A 24,138-nucleotide genomic window follows, 5' to 3' on the forward strand; every position below is an offset into this window, starting at 1 on the left:
CTAAAGGCTGTGATCCCATGCGTGAGATTTTACGCACCATATAATTTATAACTGAGATTTAGTTGCATTATATTTTTATTTTATTACTTTTTTCATTTGCCAACCTTGCTTTAAAAAACAAATTCTCCGCAGTGACCGTGAAGCAACCCAGCACTTTTCACCCGAAGTTTTCCCAACTTCGTCCAACACGTTTTTTTGTCAATGGCTTCACGTCGGACCAATAGGAAAGAGTCAAACTTCTACCAACCAGCTTCCACGAGAGAATTAAAAAAGCCCGCCCCTTATTTTCCAGGGAGCTTTCATTCGTTGGTGGAGACGGTTCGCGCCCCATGAATGATCACAAGAGCAGCCAGTGATATCTGTTAGTTTATTAATTGATCTTAATGTCAACGAATGATCTTTACCTATGAGTAAAAAGGACTTCGGTCTTTCCAGTAAAACGTGGATGATGAAGTAGGAGTCCCCTAACTTGGCAACTTTAAGACTTGTGGACTTCAACTGTTCAGAATTCTCCAGCCAGCAGAGTTGGATGGAAAATTCTGGGAGTTGAAGTCCACAAATCTTTAAAATTGCCAAGTTTGAAGACCTCTGTGTATACTAATAACTACTCCTGCTATATTTGATTTTCTACCAATGGCGTATCTAAAATGACAAACAAATCGCTGAAAAGCGAATGAAGGATATTGTAAGAGGTGGGTTAATTCGACCCCCCAAGGCAAAAAAAAAAGGTTTAATAAGCGACGTTTTGCTGTTGAATGGCACCTCGATAACCAATCCTGTTTCCCCTAGTTTTAGGATGGGCATATTCATCTTTGAAGGCAGTTGCAAGGAGCATAGCTTTGAATAATTTGTGGGACTCAAGAGTTTCCGGTCTTAGCCACTGCTCTTTCCCTTTCAAAATAAATGGCGCTTCCTCTTCCTCCCCATTCTTTGTCATATTGCACGTCTCTCATAGGGGTTGCAATACGAGGTTTGAATGCGAACACTCTCCTTTGACAGCCACTTCAGGTAATCAGTGCGCTGCTTCTTCCCGCCCCTTAGAAGTTAAGACACCAAAGGCACGGAGAAACGCAATACTTTGCCGTGACTGACATCTGCGTCCCCCCAATAAATTATCCGAGAAAGTGCCTCAGATTCTTATTGGTGAAAGTTTTCCTTATTTCACTAATGACAATTCACGATCATGATGAGGAGGCGTTCCCCGACATTCCTTACTTGTGTCTATAGTCCGCACCAAAAAAAAAAAAGGGGGGGGGAGCCTGCGCGCGCCGAGCCTTTCCTCTAAATGTGCCCAATACGGTTTGAAATATTGTGAGGGAGGGCCCTTTTCCTTCCTGGCGGACTGACGGAGAACCCGCCGACCAATGAAAACCTGGGAGGCGGGGCTGCACTCCTTCCCCTCCCTCCCTCCCCTTTTGAGTGACGGAGAGGCCGTCCAATGGGACGGCCGGTCCCCTCCCCTCGACTGAACGAGGCTGGGGGAGTTCGGCCCGCGGTTCTCTTTTTCTGTCTCATTCGCAAGATGGCGGAGGCTGCAAACTGCATCATGGAGGTGAGGGAGTGGGGGGGGGGAGAGGAAGAAGGGGGGAGCTGGAGCTGCCCCTGGTCCCCTCCTAGGGGGCCCTAATCCTTCACCCACCGAGTCTCTCCCAGAACCTCATGAGGCCATAGGAACGGGAGAGATTGCTCAACCGAGACCCCCTCCGGAGCCCCCCATCAGATGACAAGCCCAGCCCCCCCTCAGGTTTGACGGGGCTCCTGGGGGGCATCTGCCCCCTCTCCACCGCCTGAATGACCGAACCCCCTTTACTTTCTGCCCCTCGATGCCTCTCCCCTCCTGGCGGCCCCTTAAATAACCATCCCCGCCTTTTCCCCCCACCCCGCCATAGCGGTTCCATTTTCTTCGCCGCCGCCTTCCATCCCCCCACCCCATTCCGGATCGTCCCACATAGGAGACATGAGGGGGGAGATCAGGGCAAAAGGCGCTTCCTCCCCCCGTGTCCCCCCTCGCAATTATTGTGTGGCGCTGTTGCTAGCTCTCTTAGGCGGGAAAGCCTCCGCCGTTTCAAATCCGATAGGCTCCCCTTCCGATCCTTTTCCGCGGAAAAGCCTCGTACGCTTCTGCCCCCCCCCCCATGTTAACGTGGGTCTTTCCTCATGGGAGCCGCATGGCAAGCCTGCCCCGCTGGGCCCCGCCCCCCTCCATGGCCCGGGGGAGGCCCCTGGAGCTCCGCCCCCCCTTCTGCCGTGGGTCCTCCTCAACCGGGGCCGCGTGGGGTTCCTTCTCCCCGAGTGGGTTGGCTTTTCCCGCCGCGGCTCTTCGACCCTTCGGTGCAGCAGCAGCCGCCTCCCTCCCCCCCCCCCATTAAGTTGCGCTCCCTTCTGCTGGAAAGAGACCCCCGTCGCTGCCGCAGATAGTGAACTCTTTGTTCGCCGACGCTCCGGCTTTTTCGACGTGCTGCCCCGCTGCCTCCTTGGCGTTTCCCCTGGGAAAACCTTTGGTTACCCTCGTAATATTACGGCTCTTACGGATCGCCGAATGCTTCCCATTCGTGGAAATAGAAAATCAACCCCCCCCCCCGCCATTCTCCTTCTCCCAGTCCCATCTGCTCCTCTTCCCTCCCTCCCTCCATTTTCCACCCTCATAATTTGCCTGTAAAAGTATGCCTGTTTCCACCATGATTTTGTGGGAAGGAGTCCCTTCCCTCTTAATTTTGCCCCTTCTTTCCGAAAGGAAACGGTGGGCCTTCATGCCTTTGCTTCCCTCGGGATGGTTGCTCTTTAATTTGACAGGCCCATTGTGCTCATTGTCCTAAGGAGGCTCTTTTCTATTTAGAATATAGAATAAGAGAGTGGGAAAAGGGATCTTGGAGGTCTTCTAGTCCAACTACTACTACTACTAGTTCTAGTGCTCAGGCAGGAAACCCTGTATCATTTCAGATAATTGGTAATGCCCAATCTTTTCTTAAAATCTCTGGTGTCTTGTGGTGAGTTACTGCCTTCTGGCTCATTGTTCCCTTATGTTAGGAGGTTCTTGCACCTTATGGTAGCCTAACACTTTACATAGGTTTACTATGGGTGGGAAAATGTTTTTGAGACTAAGCCTCACTAATAAAATGAGCAAATGTTTAGGGGGAACTGCTTTGATGTGTTATGATTTGCACAAATGTTCTTTTGAGGACAGTTAAGATTCCAGGGTCTCCAGAGAAAGCTTGGATGAGGCTGGGGTAAGATTTGGGTGAAAGGCAAAGCTCATAGTGAGTAGGAACTGAATTTGGGAGGTTAGGATATCAGAGGTTACAATGTCTATAGACTTCAGGGGGCTGCAAATTTTGGGAAAAGACTGAGGAGGAGTGGATGAATTATTTAAATTGGCAGATGACAGAAGTTGAAAAAGGTTGGAAGGAAAGAATTACTGGTATGTACTGTATACCTAAATGAGAAATTGAAGTATCTCCTTCTCACCTTGTCACAGAAACACCATTGTTGGGTATCCTTTTCATTTGCTAGTTTTCTTCCTAGAATGGGAATGACGGGGTCCAATAGTTGACTGGGGAAGGTATCCTTGTTACCATCTTCCAGCTCATCCCATTTTAGATGTTCCCCAATCCCACCTGCCCTTTAGTTTTTTGTTTAATAGAGCCCATATAATTGAAATGATCCATTTAGACCAAGCTTCTTGATCTGGACATTCAACATATATTGCTTATTGGGGAGTACTTTGGAAGTTCATGAGTTGAGAGCTAATTTAGGCCACTGAGTTTAACTCCTTGCTTGATGTAAGAATCCAAATCAACTGTAATAAGTGACTTACTAGCTTCTTTTTCAATTCTTTCAATTTAAAGAAGATTGCAGGATCTAATCTAGGTCAATCACCGGAACCAGAGGTTTATGTCTTCGGAGCTTTCGGACTAGTGCTGGAGCCCATCTTCAGGGAACTTCTCTTTAGGCTAGATTGCATCCTGCAACATCCTGGGACACATATATTTGCCTTCATTTGTTAAAGAAGATTATCATCTCAATAGATAACTTGTTGCCTTAATTCTCCTTCAGCCAAATGTAAGAGTAGTTGCAGCTAGAAAGCATGTAGTGATGATGCATAGCTTTGGCACACAGGTAACTCACACTAAGCTTCCAAAAGAAATCCTACAGTTTTACCCTTTGAGGAGTAGGCTAGTACTGACATCTTGTGGTATAACTGCCGCATATATGTCAGATGACAATTTACCAGAGTATTATGGAAATAATTAATAAAAGCTAATCCAAATGGCAGAGTACTAAGGATGTGGGGAACAAGGTGGTTCCAAACAAGGAATGTTGCATGAGGAGGCCCTATCACCGAATGGAGGGTCTTCCATGCAATTTCTTAAGTACCCATGCACATTTTGCATTCCGTTTCACCTTCTGAATGTTTAAGTAGCTATTTCCAATACAGTTGTGTTTATCAATTCCTCTTGGAATGCTGTATCTGAACATACTGAAGGGGAATAGGTGGTGGAAAGAGCTGCCATTTGGTAGGTGTATAACTGAAACCTTGATGTCTGGCATAGCAACTCTGCTGGCATTTCAGATGACTTTTTTCTATTCCTGACATGGGATTGTGATAATCCTATAAAAAGCCTCTTTGTGACTGGAGGCAACCCTGCTCTGTGTGCTATAGTTCTATTTAGTGATATGGTTGAATAGAAAGTGCATACATTATTGGGTGATGGGGGGTGCTAACCTATTTTTACCATAGAGGACTTACTGCTAAAGACTTCCTCTCCGATCTTGCATTTGTCCGCCCTGTTATTTATTCAATTTGTACAGCTGCCCATCTCACACATGTAATTCCAGGTGGATTGTTAAAATCCTAAATGCTGTTTTCCAGTTCTGGAAATTGTTCTTGCTGGATACCATAGGCAAGCCTAGCAGGAAATTACCATTAACCTCTCACATAGAAAGACATCCCAGAATTGCTTCCTTGTTTGTTGGTCAACTTTTATCAGTTTTTTATTTGCCTTACTCCCTCTCCAAATCTTAGTTGTTAAAATGATCCAGGCTCCGGATCAGTTCCCGTTGAGCTCCGAATTGACATTCTTTCCCTTGTTACTCTCTCTCTCCTAGAATTTTGTAACCACGCTGGCTAATGGGATGAGCCTGCAGACTCCGCTAGAAGATGTAAATATCCTTTAAGTACATGAACACTAGGCTAGCGCTCAACCCTGGATGTGGTTGAGCTCAGGCCAAATCTTTCCTTACTGTGTAGCCGGCTTGGTGATGCATCATTCATTAGCCCCCTCGCATCTGCCTTTTCCTAAAATTACATCTATAGTTATCCCCTTGCTTTTGTAGCTCTTGCTTAGATGTACTTCCCTTCTCTCAAACTGCTAGGACTAACTAAACACCATTTCCCATAAGTTCTAGATGTAGAATATACCTACTTTCTAGTTCTTTGCCCCCTTCTTCACAGAATTAGTTTACATTCTTGTTTCTTCTTTCTTGCTTCTGTATGCATCTTTTTAGTCCATATTCTTTAGTTAATTCTATGATGCAGTGCCTGTTCAGTCTGAGTGGCTAAACAGTGCAGGATGTAAAAAGAAGGGGGTTCATGACCATACCTTTTGTGTGTGTGCAGTGAATATTAAACCATACTGGTTGAAAATATGGACCAGGTAATTTATATCAAATTGTTCATCCTGCTGCCCACATAAAGGACATATGTCTTAGTGGAAACTGACAAGAGCCTATCCTCTTTTGATCCATTGATAAAGCTGCAAATAAAATAATAGTATTTTGCTACTTTACCTTTGGAAGTGGAAAAGAGTTCCTACTGTTTTCTCAGGGTGGTAGAAAATGTTTAGGTATTCCTTGATATTTTGGGAGGGGAGAAAACAGACTCATTGCACTTAGCTCAGCTGCCTTTTTCACATAGCTGCTACTTTTGATGTGCTGCTCAGGTATTGTCCCATGAGGTTTTATGAGGGTCTATTCCTAAATAACCACTTTTCAAGTTTTAGCATTTATGTCAGACATACAAATTATTATAATGGGCATTAAATTATATTTGTCTTGCATTGAATCTTTGTTTTAAAAAATCAAACTTATTTTCTGCTTGATGTATCAGCAAGGGGTTTATATCTCAGGGTCCCCCCCCCTTTTTTTTTTCTAATGCAGGTCAGTTTAAACAAAATGTTAACTGCCCAACATTGACATACTGGAGAGAGTTTGTGGGGCAAGCTGGAGGGTTCTAAGCCAGGGTGTTGGTTGCGTTGGGAGTACTTGATCATTCTTTCCTTAACTTTTATTGCAGCTCCCCGCTCCTGGGGACATTCAGGGGGTAGAGCAGCTCAGGAGGTAGGCCATTAATGATAAAGCCTGCCAAACGTTCCTGTCCATTGTGGGAATATAAGACAGAATTGCCCTGGGAGCATTGGGAGGAGGGGGGCAAGGGCGAGACAAAGAGCTGATCTCCTAGATATGGTGGCAGTAAGAAGACTGAAATGGCAAAATTTTAACCATTTCATCCAGAATTTTTTTCCTATCAAATGGAGCTGGTGCACTTTATTTTGAACTTCAATCTGTTCAGCATGTGACTAGCCAAATGGACAGACTTTTGATTTTTAACTCCCCATTTCTCTCCCCCCCCCCCCCTTTTGGGGTAAAGAATCCATACAGCTGAGGTCTTGCAACAGCCTCTAAGGGGAGAAGCAGATTTGTTGTGACATAAGTGAACTATATTGCTTGTTTGTTGAGATGCATTTCAAGTCATTTTTCTGTTACTATAATATTTATCAATTCCCTTTTTGCCCAAGGCCGTATTAACTTTGAAAAACTCAGTTAAGGATAGCATAAAACATCAAAAGAACAGGATAAAACTTCTCCATTAAAAGCAATCTCTATGGTTGCCTAAAGCTTTGCAAATATGGGAACAATTTGACTTCCTCAAGGACTTAGCCTTGAAAACAAAATTCTCCAATCTGGTGCCCTCCAGATGGGTTTGAGCAACCTGGGTGAAAGGAATAGTGTGCTCTTATGGCTTGTTAGGATTTAATACAGGTAGTCTTCAACTTACAACAGTTCATTTAGTGATTGTTCAAAGTTACCACAGCACTGAAACAATTGACTTATCACAGTTACAACCTTTCCAACACCCCAATGATCCTGTGATCAAAATTCAGATGGTTGGCAACTAGTTCATATTTATGACCATGGCTGTCTCCCAGGAACCTTTTGCAACCTTCTGACAAGCAAAGCCAATGGGGAAGCCAGATTCACTTAACAATTGGCATACTAACTTTATCAGCTACGGTGGTTCACCTAACAACTGAGGCCACAAAGGTTGTAAAATGGGGTAAAATGCATTTAACAAATGTCTCACTTAATAAGTGACATTTTGGGCTTAATTATGATCGTAAGTCTAGGACCCTGATGGCAAACCTATGGCACGTGCCACAGGTGGCATGCAGAGCCCTCACTGTAGGCACGCCAGCCGTTGCCCAGCCCCACTGTGCATGCGTGTGTGCCTCCCGCTGGCCAGCTGATTTTCAGGTCTCTCCGCACATGGAGACGCGCATGCATGTGTGGGGGCAGGGGTGTGTGGTGCCCCCTTGTGCCCCGTTTTGGGCTTAACAGACATCTCTGAAGCCTCCTGGGAACAAAAACAGGCCGTGCTCCCCAGTTCTGGTTCCAGGAGGCTTCGGTTTCAAGTAGTTTAATCAAAATGCAGTTAAAACACTATGCAAGCCATCAAGAATATAAATATATATGTATAACAGGAATAGGAAGTGCCCCACAGGAGCAGATAGAGGTAAATTCTAGAGAGGCAGGAAATGCATCACAAAACAATGTAGAATAGATGAATGCTAAAGAGGAATAAAGCTGCATGCAAAGCAGACATAACACCTGTAACAACTTCAGGGAGGCTTTGCTAGGCCCAAAACGGGGGGGTGGGTGGGGTGTTGCGTGCGCATGCGCAAGGGTCGCGTTTGCATTCGCAGGGGGCGGGGCACACGGGGACATTGCACTATGGGTGTGGGCACGAGTGCGCACGCATTTGGCACCCGAGGGAAAAAATGGTTAGCCATCACTGGTCTAGGACTTGCCTGTAAAGGGGCCAGGATCCTCTGAGCTGAGCTCAGCTCTTGGAGATTACACAGAGAACCTGTGTAGAAGTTTTGGTAACAGTATAGACATGGCTTGCCATTGTCTTCCGCAAAAATACTTCTTTTACTTCCAGTTGTACCTGCAGAATTTTGTCGATGCATCCCATCGAACTAATTCTGTTCAGCTTTCTGACATCAGCCAAGGACTTTGTATAACTTGACTCAGTTCCCCATCAATTATAAGGCACTATATGTGCTCCAGAACACCACGCAGGTGATTGAACCAAGCTAGCAATAGAAAGAGGAAGCTACTTAGTATTATCTATATCTTAGTTTAGAAATGCTGCTCTGTATAATCTGTAGCCCCAGCAGTCTAACATGTATAGGATTAGTTATAAGATGGTTTAAATAATCTGGGGTTGCTATATCACTCTACTAGGCAATGACTCTACATTCTGAAATGTTTATACACAACGGGACAACCTCAGTGGGCAATATTGTGGCCAGGACAGAACAGGGAACACAGAAAAGATGGTATGAATTGTTTGTAGGCCATCTGTTTGTTGGAGATTTGTGAATTTCGGACACCTTTCTGGATGCAGAGAAAAAATGGATTCACCTTCTTTTCAAATGCAGGGTTCTGGTCATGAAAAAGGTAATATCTTAGCAGGAATAATTTAAGAGCCTCAGTTATTTGAAGTAGGCAGCGGATGACTAGATCTTGTTTAAGATGGGATCTTCTGACTGAGTGATAATAAAACAGCCTTTCCCCAGTGATAACATCCTTCAAACTTGGTTGGATTGCAACTTCCCTATTGGACATGTGGGGTAGAAACACTGGGAGTTGTAAATACAGGTAGTCCTTGACATACAATCAGTCGCTTCGTGACTGTTTGAAATCACCATGGACCCCCCCCCCTCCTCCTCCTCCCAAAAGCTACTTATGGCCCAGTTCCAATGCTTCTCCCCCTCCCCCTTTAACGTGATTGCATTTTGGGCATTTAGCAACTGCTCCACTTTTACAGCATCCCATATTCACATTTTGCCCAAGAACTTGTGTTTATTTCCAGTGTTTGGTAAAAATGCCCTATAGTGAACAATGGGTTTCCTTAATGACTGCCACAAATAAAGGCAGCCTGTATTATAGCTGTAAATTGAGGACTAGATATAGATATACCTGTAAGGCACCATGTTGGAAAAAACTGGAGTAAGGACTGATTTCTAATCCAGGAAATTTCAGTGAAAATTCAATGTGACTATATGGCTTTTAGCGGTTTCCCTGAAAAAAGAGGATCTCCATTGATAGAGGAATATTGATGCACTCTGAGGGTGGGGGGCAGTGTTGACAAAATGAAAATCATGGACATGGCTGGGGCAATTAAAGACCCTCCTTATTTTACTTGTGTGTATGAGAGAGGCAAACATGTTTGCAATGCATATTAAAAGAGGCAGGATTTTGATCATCCAGTCACACCTCCCATTTTGAATGCTGATACTCTTTGCTAGCGCCTACGTGACGACCTATTTCCTTGAATTCAGCCATCTGCTCTCTGCGTCAGCTATAGCTTTCAGTCACTCAATACTGGGAGAAGCTAAAGTATGTTGCAATTGTCCAGCACTGAAATCTTAAGTAATAAGTGAAAGGTATTAATCTAAGTCCATGATACAGTTTTCTCCCTAGAAGTTTGTTTTTAACAAGGCTCAAATTCCACCTCCAAATTTACAACCTGTTTTAAGACTACATGCTTGAAAATGCAACTTGTGAAAATGTGTCCTGTTCAAGTGATATATGGCCTATTTTATATACCCTTGAGCTATATTTTTTTCCTGCTTTCTCTGTTCTTCTGACTAAGAAATCTTAATTAGAGGAAGATAAAATAGTTAATGCCACTAAGCAATTTCAACTTGGTTTACCAGAAGTTAAAAGGGATTAATTCCCCCCTTTAAATTTCCCTTAAATTGGAAATCAATCAATTTATTTAGAATTTTTACAATTAGCCTCTCATTTTACTTGTCAGTTCCACCAACCACCATCTGCAAAATTGCAAAAATAAATAAATGTCCAAGAATTTCCATTACATGTTTGATTACAATGTCTGGATAACTGGTCTTGGGTTCAGGCTTCTGTCTAAAGTGCTACCATTAGTCAGAACAGACTTAATGCCACTTAGTAGAACATATGTAAACCAAATTCAACATGATAATTAGTCCCAGTGCATTCACAAAGAACATTTCCTAAAACCAGTAAGTATAGAATAGCATCTTGAAACCACCCTAGGCATAGAAGGGATCCTTACCCTCCAACATGTCTATTAAAATTCTCATCATAATGGCAGGGTCACGCCACCTTTCTGACACGAGTCCCTCTTAACCCTTTGCATTGTCAGCCTGTGAATCTGCCAAGAGCCCACCCTCGCCTATATCTCCTCAAAGTGTTACAACCAACCAGGATACAAGCAGAGTGATTTGGTTTCTTGGGAAGAAGGAATTGTTGCAATATCTGTATTGTTCAACCTCATTAAAATAGATGTACAGTGACATGTTCAGAAGAAGAGTATCAATGGACATTGAAACTCTGGTTTTCCCTTAATGAAATAAATAAAAAACAAACAAGCCATTGAATTGAATAAAGGGTTACTTCAGAAACTGCAAATATTTTGTGAAAGGGTGATATGAGTGTGAATTTCTACAAGCTAAAGTACTAATACTCCTTTTTTCTTTATGATCGTCATCTAAGTAATAGTTGCATGAATTTGCTAAGAGTAAAAAACTAATTCTAAAAGAAGCAGCATACTTGTTTCTATAAAGTATATGTACATTGACACCTCACACACAACTTTGTTAAGAAAGCACATTGTTGTATCAATGTTTTTAAAATCCATTTAGTCAGGCATGTATAGATCATATTGACTGATATGAAATTATTAGCTGAGCAGTATAAATTTAAATATTTACTTTAAAGATTATGAAATTGAGTGGGGAAATTGTAAGTTATATTAGGGGGTCCTGGGATGACTTGGACTTTCCTGTATTTTCACCAGATCTCGTGCACCCAGCCAGAAAGCAGCAGCAAACCAACAGCAGAAGAGATGACTTCCAAGGATTACTACTTTGATTCCTATGCTCATTTTGGGATCCATGAGGTGAGAGAATTGGTGGGGATGCGGTTATTTATTTATTTATTAAATTTGTTTGCCGCAGGATATGAAAAATGAGAACCAGTCTTGTCCATTTTGGTGGGAGGGTCTAAATAGATTTTTAGGGAGTTCCCTGATGTGCCCTTTTTCTGCATCTTAGGAAATGCTGAAAGATGAGGTCCGCACACTGACCTACAGAAATTCCATGTTTCACAATCGGCATCTCTTTAAGGACAAAGTAGTCCTGGATGTTGGCAGTGGCACAGGAATACTTTGCATGTTTGCAGCCAAGGCTGGTGCCAAGCGGGTCATTGGGGTAAGTGTAATGCTCATATTATGCTATTGGTCCCTGTTCTGTGATGGAGTTTATTGGATACAAAATTGATGAAAGAATTTGATGGAATCCTAAATGGTAATCTCTGATAGACAGAGATTAAGAGTTCTATGTTAAAATTAGTGCTATTAAAGTTGTACAAATATCACTTATTCTATGAAGATTTGGGATGACAGGCAAGAGAGAGACACCCTTTGATTTTATACTAACACTTGACATTTTTAGTGCCACTTCATCACATGTATTTCCAGCGATGTTTTTTACTAATTTAGGAAGAAAAAAGGCATTATCTTACAAAACATCTCTCTTTATTCTCCCACCCTGTTCTCCACTTATGCCCTCAACTAATAGATTGAATGCTCCAGTATCTCTGATTATGCTGTCAAAATCGTCAAAGCCAACAAACTTGACCATGGTAAGTAAATTCCTTTTTTAAAATATCCTCAATTTCTGAGTCACTTATCTGGGTATCCAAAAAAAACCCACTGTTTTGCAGAAGATGTTTAGAGGTAGTCCTCAAGATCATACTTAACAATGGTTCAATTAACAATGAGCTCATGTAAAGCACTTCTGACTCTTGCAAAATATTTTTTTAAAAAAACACCGTGGTCATATGGGCTCAGTCTGAATGTGTGGCAACCTGTTGGTGCTTATAACTGGTTGCCAAGCACCCCATGATCATGTGATCATGATTTTTGCAATGGGATGTAGTTAGGAGGTGGATTCCCAGGGGAGGAGAAATAAGAGACAAGTCAGTCCTGATACTTTGTGTGCAAGAAAGAAGGTAAAACCACCCCCCTCCCTAATAATTCCCAGAATGTATGGTAGATGCAGATAGTAAAATGCTTAGTTTGGCAAAATTCTCTCTATACATGTGTACGCAAAAAAGAACTCATCTTGAAAGAATGACCACATGTCATTCTTTGTTTTTGGGCCTGATTTGCTGTCTTCTCTGCCGGCTTTCCCACAAAGTCAGTGGGGAAGCTGGTAAGGAAGGTTGCAAGATGCTGCCACCTACCAAGAGAATTCTTACTTCTCTGGGGGCTGGATAAAAGAGCTTGCAAAAGAATTTCAGCTCCATGCCTGCTTAGATTTTGGCATGGAGGTGAAATCCTTAGCCAAATAATTTTTCAGCCAACCCCCAGAAACAAGAAGCTGAAATCCCAGCAGGATTTTCAGTCCCCAAGCAGAAAGGCAGCCTGGTAAGGTGCGGAATACAGAGTGCCTCAGGGAGGTGGAGAAGGCACGTGACTCTCAGTTTGGAGTTTAAAGTCCTGCTTGGATTTCAGCAGGAAGGATTTTCAGCTCCCAAGTGGGAAGAGACCTGCCCACAGCCTCCACCAGATATCACAGGATCTCCCCCACTTCAGTGAAGTAACTGTTTCTTACCTGGGACTCCATCCACTTAACAACCTGTGAGATTGCTTAACAGTTTACAACTAGAAGTGCTGGGTTTGACTGAGCTAATAATATGAAGAAATCATCTTTGCCAAACTGATTTCCATCTGTCTTTTTTGCTGAAACATAATTTAAAAATGTGGTTTTCCTCCACTAAAGTGGTGTCCATCATCAAGGGCAAAGTGGAGGAAGTGGAGTTGCCTGTGGAAAAAGTGGACATCATTATCAGTGAGTGGATGGGCTATTGTCTCTTCTATGAGTCAATGCTCAATACTGTCATCTATGCCCGGGATAAGTGGTTGGTAAGTCTCAATCCTTGATTTCTGCCAGTGGTGCTTAGATCTAAGGTCGCCCTACCCTACCCTTTTTCTCGATTGTGAAAAATTTCATTTGACAAAAAGGACAAGGTGTAGTGGGATAATGGTGTGGTGAAATTTGTTCAGAGGTTTTGATTTTAAACTTATTTTAATTTGAAGCATCCCATTTTGAATGCAAAAGAACTATTTGGTAGTCTAGGAAGCATTTCTAGTTTGAAATGAAGAATTTTGAACTCAAAAAACTTCCAGAATAATTGGAGAAGACCATTTTGCACACGGAATAGCTGTTTTGATCTCACAGCAGCTATTTCAAGGTCACAAGAAGATATTTCAGTTTCAGAAATTTGCACATCACTAATAATAGCTATCAGTCTCTTGACCAAAAGAACATTTCAGAGTGACCTTGTCCCTGTAAAGTCTCAGGATTTTAGTCAGATTCATTAGACTCATTCCAGTGTCTAAATCATCTAATCTTTCAGAACAGTACTAATTCCTTTAAAAGTACAGTAAGATAGAAGGGCACCATTTATAATAGGGGGTTTGTTCAGCTCTTGGTTCATTTTGAAAACCCCGTTAGAAATAATTATTTGTACCTCTGGCAAAAGCTCACCTGCAGTTTCTTGGCTAAAAACGGGAAAAAAGAATAATAACACGTTCCCAAGCTGACTTACCGTATTTTTTGGAGTATAAGACACACCTCCCCCCCCTAAAAGAGGGTGAAAATTTGGGTGCGTCTTATACACTGAACGTAGCCCCACCCACCGGCTCCAACCCTTTGGCCTCTGCCTCCCAGTCTCTTTGCAGCAAACAGGGCTTCAATAAGCTATAGCAATCCCTGCAGCCTGTAACAGCTGATGATGGGGAGAAATTGAAAGTGAAACTTGCTGTTCTTGGCAAATTTCTGGGAGGCAAATTTTTTTTCTTGTGCTAATCAGGCTGTTTACTGCAAGGAGGTAAGTCAACAACTATAAATGCCTACAGAATGTTCAAATTATTAGACTTATTTATTAAAGACTGCTTTATTATTATTTAGACAACTTAACAAAACGAAGAAGTTTTTTAAAATAAATGCTTGACCTGAAGGGGCCCCGTGCTGTTGTTTTAAAAAGTGCTATTCCTTTAAGTAGCAGGGAATAACTATACTTCCAGAAAGCACATCAATTTTAACAGCATCTGTACAAGTATGGCCTGAAATATAACACTACAAACAGTGTATATTGTCTATACTGTTTGTTGCAAGGAGGCAAATTGCTGAGAGGCAGAGGCAGATATTTTTCTCTTGTTTTCCTCTCCAAAATCTAGGTGCGTCTTATACTCTGAAAAATACAGTATGTTCCTAAGAGTCTATAGTCTTGTAACAGAAAAAAAAATTTATGTCCTTGTTGTAAACCATACTCTTTCCTGGTATTTAGTTTTCAAAAGTCCTGTGCCTTATGGGTCTCCCAAGTACATTTATGCTTCATGAAAAATCTGTCCTTGGCTGTTACTCACATAAATCACATAAAATAGAATTAGAATTTCATTCTTAAAGTAAAAGTTGCAAACTTTTTTTTTTCCACACCAGTTTGTTGCCAATAGCAAAGTAGTGCTGATATGACTTAACACTTTATCTGGTATACTTTAATTTACTCTTTATACCTTGCAGCTGTGTACGTTTTATTTAATAGGTTTTATTTGGTCTGGGCTGTAATACAGAATTTGATATGATCTGAAGTAAAGACTGTCTCAAAGTAAGGCAAATGGAACATACCTCTTCGTTGAGCAAACGTATCCGATTGAGTATTTAAGCCACTCAGGATATGATGGCAGTCCCTTTGGCGTTCATTCTGAAACTAGCTTGTTCAGGAGTATCTTACAGTGCAAATTGTTTTTATATCGATGCTAATATCATTATTACACTAGGACGCGCTGCAGTATCTGTAGCCCTCTGAAGTTGGTGAAGGTCTAATTACAGTGCCAATAGGGATGGAAACAAGGATTGAATATAAGTAATATCTGGAGGGCTACAGGTTCCTGACCCCCAGTTTAAGGACCTCTGAGGATGACAAGCTCTGAGAATGAATGTTACCTATTTTGCATTTAAAGACTCGTAATATATTATGGTTTCAAACTATAGACACATATCAGTAATTATAAATTGCTTTTTGTAATTTGTATAGGTCAGAATATGTTGTTTGAATCCTGATTACTCATTTTTACTCTTCATAATTAACACTCACGTTAACATCTCTTTAAGTTACCACTCCTCCTTACAGCGTCCTTAGTACTCATGATACTATGAGAAGGTTCCTAGAAGTGTCCTTATTTTATTTTTATTTAGAATAATTTAAACTGCTTGTAAGCTATTTGGGTACTTTGGAACTGTATTGTTATTCTGAAAGCTGGGGTATAAATAATTGTAAGAAACAGGAATTCTGACATGTATATTGTGTGTCCCTCCCCTGCCCACTCCTCTTAATCAAGAAATTAGATTCTCCACAAGAAAAAGGATTACATTGTTTTGTGACTAATTTTTTTTTAACCATCCATTTTGTGCCAGACCCCAGATGGACTTATTTTTCCAGACCGTGCCACGCTGTACATCACTGCTATTGAAGATCGGCAGTACAAAGATTACAAGATCCACTGTAAGTACCAAGTTCTTTCCCAAAAAGGATGCCAGGCCCTTTGGGCACACAAGGAGCCATATCCATATGGGGGAAAGATATTTCCTAGTAACTCTTTTAAGGGAACAACATTTTCTCTGCTTCTTTTTAATTCTTCTTTTTCATTGTTCCCTTTGTTAGTGGGTGAGCATGCAAAGAATTCCCAGAATCTGAACCCCTTTTAAGCTCTGCGTTTCTTATTGCAGGGTGGGAGAACGTATATGGATTTGACATGTCATGCATCAAAGACGTGGCAATCAAAGAGCCTTTGGTGGACGTTGTTGACCCAAAGCAGTTGGTCACTAATGCCTGTCTCATCAAGGTATGAGGGGCTGGGTTATTCTCTTTTTCTGCCTTTGATTTTCTTAATCACCATTGCTACGAACGCCTGCCTAAAATGGCATTTAGGTGCTCACTGGTCATACGTTGCTTCTACCATTGATCACTTGACCCTATTGTGGGAGGTCTTCAGACCAGTCAATAAAAATCATTGAACAGTGTTGAGCACAATAGTTCCGATTAAGGGGAACATTAAGCTATCCCCAAAGAAGACCGCTCATAGCGGCATGCCAGGAACTTTTCAGAACTTAGAGGAAATATAGTGCCAGCCCAGGGATTTACTAAGAAGCATTTTAAATCTTTCTTAATCTTACTGGGTTAGGTGTCATGTGGATAAAGATTGTAAGTCACTGCATTAGGAACATTATCTTTTTTTTTCTTTTGCTTCACCTGTTTTTTTGGCAGGGCCCTCTCTATGCTTTGTCTTTCTGCAACACTTGCTTGTTTGGATTATGCATGCAAATGACCCTTTTGGGAACTTTGTAGGCAAGAGAGAAGAGCCCTGGCATATAACCAGGAGAAGATGATGGAAGTAGGCAAATGGGGTTTAAGAACAAATGCTAGATTGTTTTACTGAAGAGCAGCAAGGGAGTATTCTCTTCTGTTCCCCAGAGAAAAAAGGGGGAAACAATCAGATTCAATATATGTCACCATATGGCCCAGATTAGACAACCAATGAGGTTACATAGATGCATAAACACTTAAAAAATTTACAGATTGCTCACTTTTTGTGTCAAATGTTAGTTCATCTCATGAAGCCTCCTAAATATTTGGCTTTAAGATGTTACTGTTTGGGCACTAAAGGATTGCTACTTTTGCAATCTGCAGGAGCTTGCTATTAGAAAGAATGAGATACTGTTTTGTGAGGATAATGAAGGTATGTTGACTTTTTTCAACCTGTCTTGTTTTCTCTCTCCTTGTTCACCTGTGGCAGGAGGTAGACATCTACACAGTGAAGGTGGAGGATCTCACCTTCACATCCCCATTCTGTCTCCAAGTGAAGCGCAATGACTACATCCATGCCTTGGTCGCCTATTTCAACATAGAGTTTACCCGATGCCACAAACGAACTGGATTCTCTACCAGTAAGGGCATTCGTTGCCTCAGTGTGGGAAATCGGCAAGGAGGGACTTCGATCCAGTGTGGGGAGTTTGGGTGTTAAAATGTTTATATTCTGGTAAAGGATAGAACTGAACCAATGGAATATTCACTTTTAAAATATGACTAGTTACTATTTAAAGCAATGCAGCACTACTGGAAAGGCTAGAATTGTGTTTCTCAACCTTAGTGACTTTAAATTGAGTTGGCTTCAATTCCCCAACCAGCCATACGGCTGGGAATTCTGGGAATTGAAGTCCACATGTCTCAAAGTGGCTAAGGTTAATTAACACTGAACTAAACTATTGCTGAAAGATAGGACTATTGACGTAAGTTAATTTAGTCTGGTTCTTTTAGGAGCTTGGGTATCCTCCCACTGTAGCATTCTTGTAGATTTTACTGATTGAGAAATTGAAAAGTAGAATTATTGGAGGACTTCAATTTACCTGAAGGAAAATATCTAAAGTCAACTAAGTCAAGCACATGGTTAGAGAAACATTTGGGTAGATCTTTTATTCCTCCTGGCTGTCCCCTTTGTTCAGTTCCATTTTCTTATTCCCTTCAGGTCCTGAATCTCCCTACACCCACTGGAAACAGACAGTCTTTTACATGGAAGACTATCTAACAGTGAAAACAGGAGAGGAGATATTTGGCACCATCGGCATGAAGCCCAACGCCAAGAACAATGTGAGTCAGGAGGGTGGTTCTTTTCCTGTAATGTTTTTCTGGAAAGTTGACATCATTTCCTCCAATGTCAAATAGAAATCGAGTCTATAGAAGCTTCTTTGTTTCTTAGATTTGCAAAAATACAAATACTTCTTTTCTCAAGGCCATATTAGGCAAAACGTAACTCTAACCAGAAAGAATCCAGCAAGGAACAAGCATAGTGATGGCCATGGAGAGTGTTGGATGTGTTGTCAGTGATGGAGAGAGATGAAATGGTTTGCTGGAGAAGGCTATGGTTGGCTGGAATTCTGATTAAGATGCACTTACTCCTATTAAGTGGGGAAGCGTGAAGTGTTCTGTTCCTCTGGTCTAGGTTAATTTATCTGTGCATGTGGTAGATGGACTAGCAGAGAAACATTCTGTTCTGGAATGGAACTTTTGTCTAAAATGCTATTGTGTAATAACACTTTTGACACAGTACTAGTTTTGGATAAATATTCATAACCTGAAATTCCTCAGTTGTGTGTGCAACTCCACAGGCTCTTGTGTAAGTGGTTACCCAAATATAATTTTAATGTGACCAGAGTGGGGGACCAGAGACCCTTAGATTTTAATGAAATAAATTTGTGTTTAGTTTTGGTCCTCATAATATTTGTTCTTCGTCGTGCTGACAGGATAATACAGTTCATGGGTATTCTTCTGCTTCCTTGCTTTGAGGCTGAGTCAATCATTTCTTTAGTCCTGCCGCCTCCTGCGCATGCCCAGTTTTGACTTAGACTTCATGCAAAGAAGAGGCACGGAGAGGTGCTCCAGTGGGGAATAATTGCTTGAGACCACAGGATCCAAATAATAGAAGGGAAATTAACGGTGGCAGAACCTTGAGTAAAAACCGGGCTGGCTCAGGGTGATAGAGCAGCTGTGGGAGAGGGGGAAGCTGACTGGCAGCGAACCCTTAAAGGCACCATCCGTAATGAAAGGATCAAAGTTTGTGGTGCCATAAGTCTATGCGTGCAACCCCCCCTCCTCGGACATTTGTGTGAGAGGGCCCTCCCCCCCACTTTTGATGCACAATGGACCTGTTTTTTGCTCTCCCCAGGCTCCAGAGGCTTTCTAGGAGCCTGGGGGAGGCGAAAATGGCCTCACCCACCCACCCCAGAGGCCCTCAAGAGGCTTCCCTGAAACCTCCGGAGGGCGAAAAACAGCCAAAAATGAAATACAAAGTCAGCTGACCAATGCGTGCTGAAGCTGACAGGGCAATGCCTCGCGTTTCCTAACAAATGGCTCCGCGTGCCACAGGTTCATCATCATGGGGTTAGAGTCACTGCTCAGGTTCGACTGGGGAGGAGCAGGAACTTCCTGCCCTATGCCCAGCCGGAGAAACGAGCTCAGAGGGGCTGCAAGAGCAGCAACACTTGAGATGAGAGGGGAAGCTGCTAATTTCCAGCAAGTCCTCCAAAGCTGAGGAGAAAGACGCTTTGAGGAGGCAGAAAGCCATTGATAAAAGCTTAGCAAGAGCTGAAAAGGAGGCGGAGCAGAATGGAATTTCCCGTGCTTCAGTATTTCAGCCAATAGAGATGAAGCAGCAAGGAATTAGTACCAGAGCTGCAACACCAGAAGGAGCTGGTGAGCAATCAAACCAAGCAATCCTTTGTTTGGGAGAGGATGAATCCTTGCCTGAATAGCAAGAGCTTCAGGACTTTGGAAATCAGTGGGAACCTCACCCAAAGAGGAGGAGACCAGCACCAGTGGCTACATACACTCCCACAATTGCGGGAGATGGATCACCTGCACTTACGAATAAAATGAACGCTCTAATATCAGAGGCTTTAACACAGGTCATGTCTGAGCAAGAGAATCAAACAAGCATTGCAAATGTTGAGAGAATATCAGAGCGGGATCACCCTTTACCAGCAAGGAGGCCAAAAGGGGGACTGGCGTTACACAGGTTCAACTCCTACATTTCATCCACTCCAAATGAGCCTTCAATTTCAGGAGGGGGGGGAACAAAGGGAGTCAGAATTCTCTGCTGAAGAGGAAACTGTGGAAGATAATCCAGCATTTAATGGTATTTTTTGAACAAGCCTATTCAAGCTATTGCTAAGCAAGGCCAAGGCAGCAACTGACATGGGCACTGACCCTATGACAACTAGGATAAAACCATCCTTGACATATCCAAAGGACAGGCTTTTTGCAAGATCTAATGGTGGAAGAAGCTTCTTGGATGAGAAGTAAAAACATCTTCAAAGAATAACCGGAAAGTCCAGTTGCCCCTTGAAAACACCTTTGGGACAAGCAGTCTAGGAAGCTTCAGTTTGGGGAAATTAGTTGCTTCTTACTATAATCCAGGCCAGAAGCTGATCTGAAATCCCCCCCCCCCCCCAGGTTGCATTCATACGCTCTTTAAATTTTTCTCTCACCCCCCCGCCAATCTCCCCATTCTTCCTCAGTTATAAGCTTTGATTGGTGGGAGTTTAAATAAGATGTATTTTTTTAAAGGAATGTGATTGGCCTCTTATTTTTCAACCCTAAAAAGACATTAGAATGTTGTTACCCGTTCGTTTAACCAGTTTCTTTTCCGTCTCATCTCTGCACCACTGACTGCTCTTAACTTGAGGAATAAGGCCAGTTAATTTGTAGCTTTTATTATTTTAAGAAAAGAAATTGGTTTAGTCATGACTCGGGCATAATTGATGAAATTTGCATAAACTTGTGAATATATAAAAGATGGTTCTGTTAAAAACTAACCTGCAAGATCTTGCATAAAATTAATACTGTATAAAATTGAGACTTGGGGATTTCTCGCTTAAAGTGTCATGCAAGGTCTCTTAAAGTCTTTCCTGATTTGGCAAGCTTGTGAAAGTTCCAATTTAGGGTACTTTGAGTTTAATATTTACGTTCCAAAAATTAAACATTAAGGTTCTGTACTGCAGCAAGTGGCGGCGCAGTGGCTTAGTGGTTAAGACACTGGGCTTGTCAGCTGGAAAGTCAGCAGCCCAAGTTCGAGACCCGTGCTCCATGCACCAGGGTGAGCTCCCATCCTTATCCCAGCTCCTGCCTACCTAGCAGCTCAAAAGCATGCAAATGCAAGTAGATAAATAGGTACCACTTTGGTAGGAAGATAACAGCACTCCATGGGGTTATGTTGGCCACATGACCGCGGAAATGTCTTTGGACCGCGCTGACTCAATGGCCTTGAAACAGATGAGCACTGCCCCCGTAGTTGGCAACTAGCGGAGTTAAAAAACACAGGGACTCCTTTACCTTACTGCAAGAAGTTCCTCCTGCTATAGTCATTCCAGGGATAACTTGCTGCATCAAATGTTCATGTTAAAGTTCTTACTGGTTATTTAACAAGCGTTTATTCTTGGTTGGAGACTTCCATTCTGAAGTTTCCGTATGCCCATCAACATTTAGTGTGGTTACCCTGTGTTGTGTTTGGCACAACAAAATTTTGTTTTGCTTGGAAAAAATAGATTGATGAGGGCGAGGGACAAGAAGGAGTTTGGGAGAATTTATTGGAAAAGGATCTGAAATTCAGTCCTATTTGTCCCAATAGCCAAGTTATGTGATGTAGGAGTTAAGGAACACAATAAAATGCATGCTAACATTCTGAAAAGGGAATATAACTATTTTTGCAACACAGGAATGGGAAGTAAATCTTCCTTGTCTCTAAATGGAGATGAGGGTGTGATGGAATACATTGTGTGTGGGAAAAATGTTTTAACTCTTTTTTTTTTCTGTATGCAGCGAGATCTGGACTTCACCATTGATTTGGACTTCAAGGGGCAGTTGTGTGAGCTGTCGTGTTCGACGGATTACCGGATGCGTTAGCCCCTTTGTTCCCGCAGATTTTTTTTCTCCTCCTTCAACAAACCTTGCACCCAGAGCAAATCCTCTCTGTCATCCTATTCCGTTGACGTATCACTAATTCATTTCATTGTGTAGTTCCCTATAGCTGCACTCTGGGCCAGCAAGGAGAGGGTCAGTATTAGAGGCAAGGGGGAAATAACCCAAGATTTCCCCACCCCAAATCCCATTGCCCCTTGTTTTCAAAAGGCTCCCCTTTCCCCAGCTACCAGGAACTGAGGCTGTTAGCACAATTGAAGACATGCACGTGGTTTGTCCGTCCGTTTGTTCTGAGGCTTGAGTGCCAACAGCAGGCTTCCATCATGGATTTTTATTTTTGTTAAATCATTGTTGGTCTTCTCTGCCAAACGGTGTTGCCTAAAAAATTTTCTCCCTCCCGGCCCGTTTTTTTCAATGTAATACTGTTCCTTGTCACCACCTCTAGTGCAAATGTTGCTTGGTTTTCGGGGGTACATACATCAATTTGGCGTCCAGTCAGCAGGATGGGCATCCCAACAGGTTTTTTTAAAAAATCAAGAGGGCACGTGGAGGTGTGGGTGAAAAAGGCATCTCCATTTTATGGGTGTTGCTTTTTCACTGACGGTTTTGTACTTTTCCCTCTTAAATTTCCTGTTCAGATCTGTGGAGGGTGATGGTATTTTTTTTAATCCCTTGCCCTTGGAAAGCTGACATAGTGTGACTTTCATAACTTATGGTTTTTATATGGTTACATTCATGAGGAAAAAAAATAAAGAAGTTGAAACCAGTTGCTCCTTCTTTTAATAAGAAAAGACAATGTGATAATGTGTTCATCTGCCTATTAAATCTCCTGTGCAGTATTTCTATGAGGGAAAAAAATGTGGGGATGGGATGAAGGGTTGGGCTGAACTATGGAGAACTCCGAAGTTTGGTACAGAATTCCCTAATCTTTCCTGGTTGGCAGCCCAGAGCACCGGGGGAGGGGGGAGGTGGTTTTATGAGAGTGGGAGGTGCATACACATGAGCAGGATCGAGAGTGCTTGCAACGCTCACGCGGGTGAGGTCCTAAATACCTGCGATGCTCAGCTGAGTGGGGCTGCGATCCCTTGCAATGCTTGCACGAGTGAGGCTTTGCGCGTGTGCATAGGCGCATGCACCAGGCAGCCATTAACATGACTGTTGCGAATAGACTGTGGACCAATAGTGGGGCAGAGTTTGGGGACCCTTGGTTTAGGACACAAAGGACTTCCATCCTGCTGCTGATGCAGCTGTCAATGTTTTTTTTACAAGCCAGTCCCAAAAGACCCCAGCCTTTCCATGTATAGAAATTAATTGGAGAAATTGTATCTTCCGCAATGGTTCCAGCATAGATTCCTTAACCACACAGGTTTTGAAGGCTTCACCTAGAAGAACAGTGCAGGCCACATTGTGCCCCTAATATCAATGGCAGCTACTCCAAGTGTGTAATAGCCCTAAACCAGGGGTATCCAACTGACTGCTTTTAAGACCTGTGAACTTCTACTCCCAGAATTCCTCAGCCAACATGGCTGGCTGAAGAATTTTGGGAGTTGAAGTCCACAATCTTAAAATTGGCCAAAGTTGGACACCCCTGCCCTAAACTCTGAATTATGAAACCAAGAGAATTTCCCACGTAACACTCACTACAAATGTGGATTCAATCATCCTTAGCATAGGTCAAGTGTATTAACCTCAATTCTTCACATTCTGTGTCAAAATGAAAAATCAAACTTGGCATAACTAAGATGGTAGATGATGCTGACATCCAACAAGTACGTTTGAAGTGTTCGAATTTAATGCAGAAGATGCAATATGTAGAATTCTTTGCCATTTTCATTTTCAATACTACAAGACTAGATAAAAGAATCTGCCTAATTAATTTTCCCAAAAATTTATTCTGACGGATATGAACATCCCAAAACATATTCTACTCTGTTGATATGGGTAAGGGTAGTCATACTGAAGCATTGATTCAGCAGACAAGTTCACATTACTTCAAGTAATTTGTCCAGAGTTGCAGATATGTGGTCATTCAGCCTCCAAAAAGATTTTTCTTTTGAGGATGGATTTTAAAGTTGCATTGGCATCTACAGTACCTCAGAATTAAGCTTAGTGGATGCATTTTATGTAAAAATGAACTTTGGTGAAGAAGTGAAAAACAAGTTCATTTAATGGCAGGGGGCAATATTGAGCTCAGTATTACGGTTCGTAGCTATCCACTCCTAAAATAAAGGCTCATATTGGAAAGTACACCTTACATCTTACTTGCCTGTGTTT

The 24,138-nt window shown here is 42.3% G+C and overlaps 1 protein-coding gene across 2 annotated transcripts; it reads left to right on the forward strand.

The window, feature by feature from the left end:
- Nucleotides 1-1,410: 1,410 nt before the first annotated feature.
- LOC309401965 (protein arginine N-methyltransferase 1) lies at nucleotides 1,411-22,630 on the forward strand. 2 transcript variants are annotated; one of them, XM_081971364.1, is made up of 11 exons: nucleotides 1,465-1,552; nucleotides 5,107-5,160; nucleotides 11,126-11,227; nucleotides 11,382-11,537; nucleotides 11,907-11,970; nucleotides 13,113-13,255; nucleotides 15,810-15,897; nucleotides 16,122-16,237; nucleotides 17,189-17,339; nucleotides 17,918-18,039; nucleotides 21,766-22,630. In XM_081971364.1, exons 1-11 carry the CDS (start codon nucleotides 1,523-1,525, stop codon nucleotides 21,847-21,849), a joined length of 1,110 nt encoding a protein of 369 aa, XP_081827490.1. In that variant the 5' UTR covers nucleotides 1,465-1,522; the 3' UTR covers nucleotides 21,850-22,630. The 2 variants fall into 2 exon arrangements, with proteins under 2 accessions (XP_081827489.1, XP_081827490.1); XM_081971363.1 differs by lacking the exon at nucleotides 5,107-5,160 and having other exon boundaries at nucleotides 1,411-1,552.
- The last annotated feature ends 1,508 nt before the right edge of the window (nucleotides 22,631-24,138 follow it).

The sequence above is a fragment of the Natrix helvetica genome, assembly GCF_964273705.1.
Source record: "Natrix helvetica genome assembly, chromosome: Z".
Classification (NCBI taxonomy): domain Eukaryota; kingdom Metazoa; phylum Chordata; class Lepidosauria; order Squamata; family Natricidae; genus Natrix; species Natrix helvetica.

Bases quoted from the DNA above. Each gene is read 5' to 3' on its own strand.
- LOC309401965 (XM_081971363.1), top strand. From the start codon at position 1,439: ATGGGACGGCCGGTCCCCTCCCCTCGACTGAACGAGGCTGGGGGAGTT. The intron at 11,228-11,381 runs GTGAGAGAATTG...TCTGCATCTTAG, and splicing joins CTCATTTTGGGATCCATGAG to GAAATGCTGAAAGATGAGGT. The intron at 11,538-11,906 runs GTAAGTGTAATG...CTCAACTAATAG, and splicing joins GTGCCAAGCGGGTCATTGGG to ATTGAATGCTCCAGTATCTC.